General features: G+C 40.7%; 1 protein-coding gene across 2 annotated transcripts in view; it reads left to right on the plus strand.

Moving 5' to 3' along the window:
• VGLL4 (vestigial-like family member 4) overlaps positions 1 to 13751 on the plus strand; it is a 90168-nt gene that overhangs the window by 50929 nt on the left and 25488 nt on the right. For both annotated transcript variants that reach the window (XM_009889935.1, XM_009889934.1), the window contains exon 2: positions 12881 to 13070. In XM_009889935.1, the coding sequence (XP_009888237.1) occupies positions 12881 to 13070 (190 nt within the window). The remainder of the gene's footprint in view (positions 1 to 12880; positions 13071 to 13751) is intronic.

Genomic DNA, 13751 nt, shown 5'->3' on the forward strand with positions numbered 1-13751 from the left:
GGTGAACACTTTGGTCTCGTCTTGCTGTAGGCATCATACTGAGCTATTTACCAAAGGTGTCAAAAATAGGAATTCCAGCATTAGCAGCTATGTTTACAGATTCTTGGCTAGTTTCTGTCTCTTGGAAAAAGCTTCTCATATCAATGTAATATAATCAATGTACCTAACTTGTCTCATCGGAAAAAAAATATAAATTAGATTCTCTTCCTTTAAAAGTCCTTAAAAGTCCTCATTTCTAGGACTGTAACTGCTTTAAGGTACATTATGCTTGCCTTAACAGCTAATCTGTGGATGTACTGAGTTTTTCTTTGTAGTACAGTAAATTGAACACTACCCTATTTGGCTTCACGTGTTTCTCAATGAGTCCATTTAGAAGCAAGTATGATAACAAACATTTTAATACTCATTGTAACATATTTATATGTATCTATTTTTAATCCTCTCTGTAGAATCATAGTCCTCACGGAAGCCCAGGTCATTCAAACTTCAGCTACCCCCATGAAATAAATAGTGAACGTTATCCTTATTTACAGAGGGGAAAAAAAGAGCTGTAATTGCTTAAATTCACGTAAGTCAGGAGTAAAGCTGACAGCAACATTCAGAGTGCCTTGGTTATCATACTTTGCTGTAGCTGCTAAACCTTACTGTGATCTGCTAATGAAAAGTGCTTTTACCTGTTTGTTTTGAGATGTGCAAATCAAAATTGTAATTAATCAGCTAAATAGATAAAAACTCTGATCTTTGAAACTTGGACTGATGATATATGGACTAGATGCTTGCTTCTGCTCAGCAGTCATGGAGGGAACAGGAGCTTTTGGGCTAAAATCTCTTGTGACTGTGGTTCATCTGTAGTGGACCCCTTCTAAACTGAGATGATGAAATCTGTTTCGGGAGGAGGAGTTGAGTCTTTTTAGCTGATCCAAGGAATGAGCCTTTACAAAGAATAGTGGGATGGAAGAATTTTAAGTTCCTCCGTTTGAGCCGCAGGACCTCCGCAGGTCTGCTCTTTTCTATTTGAGGCCTGTTGAGTTGCATAAAAGGAGCGTGCCCACTGATGCCGGCAGTTAATTCTATATTCTCTCCAGAAGACGAGGTGAGGTACGAAACTTCAATTACATAGCAGTCCAACTGTGGTCATGCAATGCAGGGCTTGGCAGCAGGCAAGCTGATAACCCCTTTATGACCTAAAGCAGTACTTCCAAACCCTTCTAATTAGTGCAGCATCTCACTGCCCCTGAAGTGACTGTTTGGTTCCATTACAAAATTCACAGAGGTATTTAATAGAGCGCCTGCTTAATTGTGGGATGGAACATCTTTAATGTGTGATGGAGGGTAGAGAGCTGCAGAAATGTTTGGGATGTACATCATTCAAGTAAAATGGGGAAGGATTTAACAGACAATTAACTGTGGGGAGTGGTACAGTAATGTAGTGAGACAGTTAATTTCTGGGTCCTGTGGGGCTAGTACCATGGGAATGGGGGGACACAGGCATACAACTGACAGTTTTTGTTACCTTTGTTTTGTCGACCCATCTGATCTTCCCTGTCTTTTCTGTGTTTTGTCAGGAATGAGTTGCTTCTGCAGCTTTGAAATAAATAACCAAGGAGCCTGGATTTAAGTTAATCAAAAGGGCGATTCAGCTAAAGACTAGTAGGTATGGGGGGAGGAAGACGAAGCCCTGATTAAAGGTCTTTGAGAAGGAGAGTGTAACTTTGGTACTGCTCACCCGCTGCAATCCCATGACTGTCAAGATAACTTCAAAAATACAAATTTTGGCTCGTTCCTTACTTGTCCAAGAGTTCTGGAAAACCTGCCCTCAGTGTCCAGAAAACTGAGAGGAAGGCTGTGCAGGCAGCGTGTAATTTCTTGGTAGTAAACACAATTCCTGCCTCTATCTTTGCTGCCCTAGCTTCCCCTTGGAGACAACATTTATTTTAAGTGACCCTGCAACCTGGCCCCATAAACCACCCTCCTTCTCGTGAAATAAACAGTCCGGCTACGATTTAGACAGTGCTCCCATCTATCCCTTAGCACCATAGGGTTTTCTGCCCTTTTATCTTTCGGCATCTGACAACCTCTCTCAATCCCAGTCACCGTGTAGTAGTGCTGGCTACTGGAGTGGGTAGGAGCGGCAATTCAGATCAGTCTCTTCATCAGTCCTTTTGAGGAGGAAGTAATAACGTTCTCTGGTACCAGATTTTTCACAACTGAATCTTCTAGTGAAACAGCAGGTTTCAAGCTCTTGTACTCTGTGGTTACCTAAATTTTTTCTGTGGACCTCTTCATAGCGGGTTTTTTTCCACAATAAAATTACTTATCTTAGTAGCATGTCATGAACCAAAGATGAAAAACTGCTGTGTCAGAAGAGCAAAATTAATTTTATCTTTTCCTTAGTGGTGGTGTGTGCCTGTTGGTCTGTTTGTTTTGGAGGCAGTCCTTTCAGGAACAATGGTAATATTTTGGATTTTTTATGTATGTTTCTTTATACGAGTACCTGTAAGCCTGGAGAAATTACATGGCATCCTTTCCTCTCCATCTCACGAGCCTCACTGGTCTCTGGGCTTTCCTGGAGGATGAGGCCTTCATGAGTTTTTGGTTATTAAAACACTACATGTGAGCAACAGCTGAGGAAGACTATTGGGTTGTGTCTTGGAATAATACAAAGCTTGTGGGATGAAGGATGTATATTATCCAACCTTGTAGTGCTTATGAGGAGCTTGAATTCACTCTCTTCTACTGCCTGAGGCACTGGCTGGGTCCTATCTCAGCCTACTGCCATCAGTTACAGTAACGCACATAAGGAATTGGCAAGCTGACACGTCCTCCTCATTTTCTATGTAAATAGCATGATCAAAAGGCTATCTTGTTTTCATCTGAATGGCTGATGTAGTTTGCTGTTGGATGCTGAGTGCTGGACTGCCCTGCACAGTTGTCATTGCTCTCTTGCTTTCCCTCTGTAGAAGGGATTTTGGAGCCCATTTTGAAGGACAAAGGGATTTTGTTCTTTACAATGGATTCTTTGTGGGAGATGGGTTGGAATTGTTCTGCCGCTCTGTGGATGAAAGTCTTCAGTATTCTGTCCAGCTTGGTTGAAGGGGCTCTGTGTTCCTTAAATACGCGAGTCCGCTTCAGACGGGCTGCGATCAGGTAGCGGAAAGCCAAAACTGAAATTGGAGTTTTTCCTGTGTTCATTAGGCCAAATGTAACTTGCTCATTTCACCTCAGTTTAGGAAGAGAATATCGCGTTGGTGACCATGAAGGCGGCAGCAGCTCCTAGTTGTGTGTCCATGTGGATGAGACGGTTAAGGCTTGCCTCCAGCCCCATCGCCTCCTGCCCTGTGCCAGCAGCTTCGGCTGTCCCACTGCTTGCCCACGTGCCATAGGGCAAAAATACAGCAGCCAAGACTTCTTTGCTTTTTGTGGGGTTTTTTGTTTTTACTTTCTGTTTTGAGGTCACTTGTGTGCTACTAGTAGGAATCCAATCAGGGAAGTTAGCGCTAAGCTTTGCAGGACTTGCACGCAGTTCAGTGGTCTAACCACTGACCCTCTTTTTTTCCAAATCCGTTCCGAAGGGAGCCACCCAGGTGGACCTATCTTTTACTAACGTTTTGAATGTATTTGCTTTTGTGTTTTTATTTTTAAAATATAGCATTTATATCCTCTCTTGGGGGCCTTCTAACTTCCAGGTAGGAAATTTTGGGGAAAATAAAATGGAAATAAAAGGAGCATTGCTTGGAAGTGCAATATCAGATTTTGCGGCTCTTTTAGAAAGCTCATTTTTATTGATGCTTCGAATTTTTCCACGTGTAGTGAAGAATAATAATGTGAGCAAAGGTGTTTGGAGCATGTTTGTAGTAAACTATAATAAACCCTTGCAGTATATCTAAAAAAAGGCTCCAATTTAAATAAGCCAAATATATATTATTTTTTTACCTTTGCATAGCACCTCTTGCTCCAAATCCTTATGAAAGAAACAGTGCAGAATTTATTTGATTGAATCTTAATGTGACCCCATTACAAGTAAACATCTCAAAATTAATGTTTCGAGCAGGGTTGCCATAGAACATACTGAGTGTGCTCATACACATAAGGGGCATTGATTACCCAGTGCAGTAGTCAGGAGTGTGATTTATGTCGCAGGATCGTATCCATGAAATACCAGCCATTGGAGCAGAAGGTGGTGTTTCAGACCCGAGCAACCCGAGTTGCTCTCCACTAACAGAAACGCTATCTAAAAAAACCAGGGGGAGGGTAGCAAATAACTTCTGTCTACTTAGGAGGAATTACTCAAACTTGAGCTTTCACAAATTGAATTTCCTATCTGTCTCTCTTTGCCATTGAATGAAAATACATAGTTAGAAGGTATCATTTGGTATGCTGAAATACTGCTTAAGCACCCAGTCTAACAATTTTTTCTGTTGTGACCTTGCTGTGACTTTGATTTGCTTTTGAAATAGATGGCAGGTCTTCTAGCTTTGATTGTTTCTGCTACAAGACAGGCTAGTCTTTGATCAGCTCAGCTTTCCCGTCTTTTATGTAGCACAGTAAGTCATTTAGCTGGGTGACAAAAGAAAGAACACCTAGTTCTGGAAGCCACCATCGGTTTGGAAAGCAGTATCTTCAACATGTTGACTTACAGTTGTATTTCATTCACTGGTTTTTGTACTGTTTTTTACATTTTTAATAAAATCACATTACTACACTGATAAAAGTAAATCTTTTTATCTGGCAACTTTTAAAATCTGCTTATCAGAAATGTGAGAGAGTGCTGTATAATAGTTACACAAATAAATTAAAGGAAGCTGAATTCTGGCGATATGTTTCTTATTTAAACTTTGCATAGTGGTAGTTTTAATTGCATATTCTGGAATTATTTTCTATATTCGGAATGACTGTAACCCACTTGGTCTTTGTTTCCTGCTCTCGCAAGTGTATGTGTCCCATAAGCATTCCAGCCAGGCTACAAGGTGCAAATGAGTGTCTTACCTTGAGGTGCCAAGGCTGGTGGGACTTCACCTCTTTTCATGGCTCCAGCCCCATAGACGCTTACCTAGAATCTTTAGAGATTTCAACTGCACCAAGGAGAAAACATTACCTAGCGCTGAAGAAACTTAAATGACTAAATTTCAGTGTTGCTATACATGGAGTATGGTGTCGGGATGCACCAGAACTGCTTCCAGCACTCACGATGCAGTAAGTTTTGCCAGGGAATGAAATGGACTATGTATCTTTGCTAACCAGTAAATACTAATGTTGTCTTTTCTAAGCAAATATGAAAATGTGAAATTTACCGTTTTCTGCAGAAAAAGTAAATCACACTTCTCCCTTTGTCTTCCTTTCTCTTTTATCCCCCCTCTTCAGGGTGCCCTTGTTGGGTCACACTGTTCTGCACCAAACAAAAGTAATCAGTAGCTTTCTACACAGGATGTACACTTAGGCTGAGGAGCTCAGCAGTTGTACCTTCGTCAGCTTACTCAGCAAGGTATTACTGTCAGTTCTGAAGTATCTAACGCAGGGCTGCGTTTGGTCTTCTCAGTTTCCAGATACCAGTGTATTGACTGGGGTGACAAGGACTGTGCGCATCTGGCCAGGAGGAGTCCCAGGAGCAGGCTAGCCGGAGAGTGAGGGCCTATCTGGGTGGGACAGCCCGCTGGTTCGTAACGACTCTGGGTCTTGCTGCGGACGGAAGCCCGCAGGGCTGGTTGCCCGAGCTCAGCCCCGGATTAAGGCCCGTGTCGCTTTCTGACCGTGGTTGGACTCGGTGGCTCAGCTTAGCCGGGCAGCTTGCCTTTCTTTTGTAAGAACCTCTAATGCGTTGAGCAAACAGAAGATGGTAACTTGGGCTAAGTTTTAACTGACTGTAGATGTTTGATGGAGGTTTTTCGTGGGAGAACTGGCAAAGAGGCTCAGAAAGGAGTGCTCTGTGGGAGCAGCCCTGCTTCCTGAGCAACATCTCAGCCTTGACCTGGGGGAAATCCTTTTTTGGCATTGATGTTAACAAGTATTGTAGACATCTTTTGGTACTATTTATCTGGAGATTAGTGTAGTTTAGCATTGATTGCATTTAAATCTTGCCTGCCAGATAACTGAAATCGGTTTTTAGCCATAGTTTACAGGAGTACAGGTACTCTAAGCAGAAGAAAGGAACATTTTTTTAGACTTCCAGCTCAGCCAGGTGCTCCAAGAGTTAGCTAAATGGGACACTGTGTTAAAGGGAGAGCTGCAAAAAACTCTACAGTTAGACCTAAGCCTGTGTTCATTGTTGGGTTGGAAATGGACACAGCCCCACAGTCACAACTGTTGAGGTGTGAAAATTGAGATTTGATAGAGGAATACTAAGAAGCTCTGCCAGACCAGAGCATTAAAATTTATTCCATCCTGCTTCCTTTGTAACATATCTGCTGCCCTTCTTCCTTCCATGCCATCGGTTTCTGACCTACTTACTAAGATACTTTTTTACAGTTTATTTTTTTTTAACTCAACACCAAAAGTGTATTAAAAGGTGACTCTTTCAGTTGGCACCTGGTTAGCAGAGTGAAGAGAATTTATTTCAATTCTAGTTTAAGTAGTCAGCAGAGACTTTTTAGTTCTCTTACGTTTATGAAGTAGTTGTAGGACTGAAGCAGTTACCCGTGTAAGTCAATTTTCATGTACAGATTATACATATGCTATTTTGTACAGCTATGCAGTGCAATGTGATGAGAGAGAATATAAGGTGATGTAGTCAGTTTTTTCACAGTACATTTGAAGGAGCAAATACTGTTACAATTAGGTTTGGGGAGACAGTTTTGCCATTTTCAGCCTGTTACAATTTAATGTTTTATATATAATATAGCATTTTCAAGACCTGTTAAGATGAAATCTGCTTTAACCTGTTTTACTCAGCTCTGATTAACAATACCTGTTTTTGGAAAGGATCCCTGAGCAAGCATGCCTGCACTCTGTAAGTGATACTGCTTTACCTAAATTCTGGCTCCTTTCTTTGTGCAGTCTTTTGAACACAAGAGGAGGAGAAAGAGGGTGGAGATGATTGAATGCAGAGGTCACTATTTTATGTTCTTGCTTGCCATGTCAAGCATCATGTGTCCCTCATTGGCAGGCATGGTCAGATGGAGGAGCCAGAACAGAACAGTCGATTTAATCGCTGTATTTTGGGTTTGGCCATGGGTCTTCTGGCGTACTTATCTCTGCGCAGTGGTAGCCAGAGCTTGGTTCCAGGAGTAAGTGCTTTTCATATGTTTTGTAAACGGATGAGAGTGGGCTTTTGCCAATTTTTCTTTACATGTGTATGTTTCTACTAAATTAGCTTTTTGTCAAATTACAAGAAAGTCAGTAAAATATGCATCAGATAAGTGAATCAGTAAGTTGGCTGCTAAAAGAAATCTATCAATTATAATAAAAAATATTTCCAAGATCTGATTTCATAGCAGCGTTTTATGATTAGGCTGTTCTCATTAATACTTAATTTTTTGTTGTTCCTGTAGTTTGCTGTTTTATTAAGCTCTCCAGGTAGGGCTGTTTTATACTACAAAGCAAATGCAGACTATTGTGACTTTGTTTACAGCGTTTGGCAGACTACTTCCCAGAACTAAAACTTATTTAAGCTCTGCTTAAATCATATCTTTTATAGAAACTGCAATCCAGAAATAAAGTCGTGGTGCAAAATGATGTTTTTACATAAGGGATTTTTGTGTGTGTTTGAGTGGGGGTTATAGAAACAGGCAGCAATTATAGAAATAGTTTGTGACTGCTTCTTAGGATATCTTTTTTCATGAACCAAAGGTTTACTACTGAGGGGTCTGAATGCATTAATTCATTTTCTTTGGTCGAGCAAGTGAAGTAAATCTGCCTTAAATTACATACTTTTAAGATTGTCTGTAGTCTAACTACTTCACACAGATTTAATTTCTGGGGAATTTCACAATTTCAAGGATATCAATCCTCTTACAATGTACAGTGTGCTGTGAAGTAATACCCAAACTAGGCAGCTGACAACATCTGCAGATTAATTCTGCGGTATAGTGTGTTGTGATTCTTTTGTTTTGATAACTTGTTTTGATGACTTGTTGAATTGAGTAATTTGTGGTGGCTTCTCTGCTTGGTATTCGATATCTCAAATCATGTGATTTTTGTCATGAATTGGAATTTTTATGTCATTTGTCCCAATTTATGTTGGCACAGACTGACTTCTGTCTTTGAGACAGTGTAAGAAAACACGCAATAAATTCGTTCCAATCTATTTGCAATTTAATCTCATGATTGTTAGAATATAGCAACAGAAAACAAAACAAGTTTCATTTCATAGTATCCTTTTCACATATATGTAGCTTTTGTGGATGTCTTAGCTTTTCAGCAAAAATGTTTCATATGTCATGAGAGCTAAATTTTGGTCTTCGATCCGTAGAGAAAACTGCTTTATTATCGATTGCCAGGAACGTCTGGCCCTAAGAACATGAGGCAATTCCTCTTACTAATGAGAGTTTGTCTGCGTGGAAGTATTGGAAAGGGTAATTAAAGGTGTAATGCATGTTAATTAAAGTCTGTTAAACTCTCATGCTCATGATTTTATTAATTGAGTGGCCTGAGGTCATGGTAATTCAATCCAAGACCTTAAAGGGTAAGGACCCTGTGACAGACACCACAACCCAACGATTTTTTTTATATTTAATTTTTTTATATTCTCCACACACACACACTTCCCCAAAGTTAATAAACGTGTCAGGAATTTACTCTTGTGGACAAATCCATTTGTCAGATGCAGAATGGAAATGTAAAATGGGCAAGGGCAGTGCTGGAATTTTCTTGCAAGGAGTTTTATTTCAATCTGTCTTAAGGTCTGTATCATGTCAGTCTTCAGTTTGAAAGACTAAGCCTTTCACTTCTGGATTGTAATTAATGCTCAGATTTTATGCATTAATAGTAGCCAGCGGGAGAGAGGAAATCGGGAGGGGGAATAGTTTATGGTAGCCACGTCCCAGTGCAGCCCGTACTGAGTTGCTGGGTCAGAGGAAGGAAGTGAGCTGCCAAAAGAGTGTATATTTTTTTTTCCAGTCTTTGGTAACTCCTGGAGCTCTCAGACATATTTTAAGACTTCTCTGGTGTCTTGCTATCAAATCCACACTTGTAAAAACATGACTTTTGCTGTTGTGATGTTTGCATTGCATGGGCATTGCAGTAGGGACGCAGATGCTGGTGACTGAACTGCAAGTGAAACGCAAACAGTGGTGAAGATCCGCTGTTTACAGAGAACTATCCTGGTGGTGTGTATGTCTGAAAAGAGCCATGCTGGTTTCAAAAACATTTAGTTTGCGTGTGTTAATTTGAATCACTTTCAGTTTCAGCTCATAAATGGTTAAAATAAAGAACATTCTTGCTGACTGCATGGACTTCTGTCAACTGAGTGCACTACTGCAGTACTGCTATATAGGCAGACACTACGTCACGTCGTTATCTCTGTTTAGCTTGTCTGTGCTTTATCGTGTTGCCGAACAGTTTTAATAAAAAAAGAAAAAAGAGGGGGGGGAGAGACTAGTATGAATAGTTGTAAGTAGAACTATCTGAAAGCAGCAGATCTGGAGTGCCTTGCGCCAGCTGCTTACTGAAACAAAGAGAAGTATTATGAGAGGCACAATAAATGTGTTTGCTATCTCTGCTTTCAGTTGCAGTGCAGACACAAGCCGTCACAGTAATGAATTTTGAAGACTGGAGTTTGGACTCGGGGAATTTTATGAAATGCAGTTGTTTTATCAGAGTGTTGTCTTGCCAGCTGTGTGATGCGAGTCTGGTTACCATGGAGCGTGGGCAGTTGGGGGAGACAAATCTAGTCAGTAAAACAGCATTTTGTGTGGTAGACTCTGCTGTGGTTTCTCCCTCTCTGCTTTAAATTCCAGTTTGGTAAGGAGGAAAGTAGTGGGGGGGGAAGAAGTCACCTTTTTATTTCAATAAAAAGCAGTTTTACCCCTAATCAGACTTACAGACCGCATGAGAACTGGTGCAGTACAAATACAGTATATGAATACACGGTGTATCCCCGTGAACGACATAGAGATATTTTTCCTCTTGATCTTACCCTGTCATCTGGACTCTTTTGTTTGCTGCTATTCTCTGCTTGCCTCCTGTCTGCGGGGCGAGCTGTAGAAGATGCTGAGCGCCTGTAGCTTCTCATGAGGAGGTGCTCAGTGCCTTCCCACCTGTCCTGTAAGAGACAGAGGGTGTACGAGCTCTTTCTGCTCCTGCCTGCTCACCGCTGACGCCTCTTTGAAGCTTTGTTAGTTTGATTAATTTTGGCCAAATGGCCCTGTGGTGTTGCAGATCCACTGGACAGTTCTGGTATGTTTGTCTGAAGGCCTTGGTGTCCCCTGCGGAATTACCACGTTACTTTACTATTAGGAAAATGCATTACTGAATTCGACAGGCTTTAATTAGAAGCCATTCCTTTCTTTGCTGAATTTCTCTAAATGGGTTTCTTTAATTCCAACATACAATAGCATTAGCTTTTTTACCAGATTTTGTACTCAATCTGGATGATAATATATAAATGCTTTTATTACTGTACATATAATAAGATTTTTTTTTTTTTTAAAAGAAAAAAACCCTTTGAGATAATTGTATAGTATCAGGCTGTATAGTATTGTATAGTAATTGTATAGTAATTGTATACTAATTGTATAGTATCAGCTGCTGTTTGGGGAAAAGGAAAAGTTTCTACCTTGCTAAATTGGACAATGTCTATAGATTTTTGTCTTCTGTAAACATCAGAGTTAGCTTTACGTGGATATTTAAATTGCCTGTATTCCTGTCAGGAGTTGTTGAGGAGGAGTCAGTAGGAGTTAGATGCCTACACGGAATTTATAATTCCTGTAATGGAATCTTGTGTTTGAGTCTTCCGAAGTGATCTGAGATACTGCAGAGAGGAGAGCGATTGCGTATGGGTGGGGTGAAAGTATCACAAACCTTAGCTGATGAAAGTTTTATCTTTTGACGTTGGTACTAACGTATTTTTTTCAAAGTGAGGGAGATTCCTCAGTAAGGGAAACTGGTATGATGTGGTCTACTTCTAAAGTTTAGAACATGAGCACTACGTAGGTGGAGGCCTCTGCATTTTTTTTCCTTCAGCCTTTATATTACGCCAGTAGAAATTTTACCGATATGAAGATTGTTTCACATGAGAGGTCTTTTTTGATAAAAGTTTCTCTTGTGACACCAGAGTGGTTGTGGAGGGCTTCCCAATTAACACTCTGGTTGTTTCGAATGGGAGAGGGTTTGGGTGTCTGTCTTAGAGCGTTTGCAGTAAGAGCACAGTTTTTACTATTTAGAGCTGAGATGGAAAGTTCCTATTTAGGTTTGGTGCCAGAGTCTTTAATAGAAATCATGACTTGTGGTGTATTATAGGTCAGTGTATATTTGCTAGTTTATATTATGCTGACTAAATTGGCAAAATGCTTATTTTTACTGGTAAACATTCAGGAGGTTTTCTCCTCACTCGTTCTTTTTCCAACAAAATAGTATTTGTTGTGTGTGGAATTAAGGCAACATTTTATAAATCATCTGCCTCAGCGATGATGTGAAAATGTGTGGTGGCATACAAAGATTTCCATTGTCAGGTACCTCAGGGCTGTAGATGGAGTTAACTTTATCCTAATTTTAGTTCTGGAAATTATGGCCGTGTAAAAAAAAAAAAAAAAAAAAAAAACAAACAAACACAAAACGCTTCTGGCAGTGTAGGAAAAATACAAATTTTAAACTCTAGCAAAAAAAATAGCAAAAGTGGCTATTTCAGGGATATTACCAGAATAGGTAACCCTGGTTAATTTAGCTCCTCTCCAAGCCCCTTATGGAGCCCCAAAAGCATTTTTTAACATCTTGAAATTCCTACGAGGTCTAAATATGACCTGTGGCTGTAAGGATGCGAGTTCCAGTAAAGTCCATAACTGCTGGGGAAATGCAGCACTGTGCTTTAGGCTATACATTTAGTGAGACGTTTAATTGAAATGGGAAAAGTACTGTGGTTACACTTTAATGCGTGCTTAGTAACAATATGTGAATGTGTTTATGCCTGAGCTAATTGTATCGCTTCTGGAATTATTTTATACACAGCACCCACTGTGCTGTGAATGGCATTTTCTGATAAGTGTCAGATTATAGAAAATTTATAATCTACTTGGTACTTTAGCACCAGTCTGCCCAGTTGAAAATTGGCATTCTTAAAATTGAAATTTTGCAATTCTGGTGCTAGAGAATTGTGCTATTTTGTTCATTGCTCCGAACATAGTTTAAAAGTATAGAGAAGGACATCTAAGGACAAAGTTAAGCCTTGCATCAGCAAGTTCCAATCTTTTCCCTAATTTTTACCTTGCATAGTTATATACTAGACAAGCTTGTTTTGGACAGCCTTTATAAAAGGAATCGTTTGAGAATTTGAACATTTATTCAGTTTTAGATCTTGAATATTTGGCATAAATGTGAACTGTAGCCCTGGAATTTATAACCACAACCATAAGAAAAGGAACAAAGCCTATTTCATTGCGGATAGTCATGCTTTGCAGAATGAGGTAATGAGAGTTCAGGGTTGGAATGGCAGCTCGTAAGAAGGAATGCTTCTGAATAAAAACACTGCTGGAAAGATGCGTTAGCTCAGCCCTTTCAGATCCTCTGGGGTGAGTTGACCCCTCTCATATTATCTTTTTGCAACTGTTTGTTCCAGCATAAAACACTAAAGTATGGTTTATGATGCCTCGTGTATCTTGCAACCATGTTAAATGTGCCTATGCAGACCTGACGTGTGTTTGGGAAATTTTTCTGCGAGAGCGTTTTCAAAGAGCGCGCTCTTTTACCTCTCTTTTCCCCGTCCTGTTCATTCTCGCTTGTCTTCTTCCTGCAGGTGAAGCAGCTCTAAGAGGCGAGCCCAGAATGCAGTCTCTCCCAGTCTCCTCTGCGCTCACCAACCATCGCACAGGCCCTCCTCCCATCAGTCCCAACAAGAGGAAGCTCAGCGTGGACCAAGGGGATGATGAGCTAGACTGTGAAAATGACCACGTTTCTAAAATGAGTCGAATGTTCAATCCGCATCTGTAAGTGTCTTGCTTTTGTTACCTCTGGTTCATAGAATTTGCTGCTATCCTCTTCATTTTTGTGTGCGCTAAAATCCTCCGGCATCTAAAACTTTGTGCTAGATTTTTCCTTTGTTCCAGTTTGTTTGGGAGGTCTGCACAAAGGCTGGTGTGATTAGATGGGTGACTTGTTTTCTTTTGTTTCCATACAGCGTGAAGTAAGGGGAATTAGCCCGACTTCAACTATTTATAGCAAAACATACGCATTCACCTTGCAATTCCTAAAGTATTGTTCCTTTGTTCTATGTAATCTGCTCCTTTGCCTTCCCCTGATTCTGAGCGCTCTGTACTCCCGGCCGATGGGGGCGGGGAAGCAGAAGGAGGGGAAACAGAAGTGCTTGGCGTTTTTCTGAGGCTGGGAGATTGTGAGCCAGCTGCTCCGTAGCCTGCCTTGACAACTGGGCAAGCCGCAGTTGTTGCTAAACATGACTTAGAGGATCGCACCGCAGCTCTGACAGTCAGATGTGGAATTTTTCGTACAGGTAAGGTGTTGATGAGTTAGGTGCATGTGTTGGGTAATCATCAAATGCCATTCCTGCCGTGTTCTCATTCCTGGGAAGGCAAGTCTGGTTGGCATGAGGCGCAGGCTTAGGGAATTCCTTTCATTCTTTTCTGGAGGAAGCGATGGGAGCGGGTCAGCAG

Source organism: Charadrius vociferus, unplaced genomic scaffold, assembly GCF_000708025.1.
Source record: "Charadrius vociferus isolate BGI_N301 unplaced genomic scaffold, ASM70802v2 scaffold67, whole genome shotgun sequence".
In the NCBI taxonomy this organism is placed as follows: Eukaryota; Metazoa; Chordata; class Aves; order Charadriiformes; family Charadriidae; genus Charadrius; species Charadrius vociferus.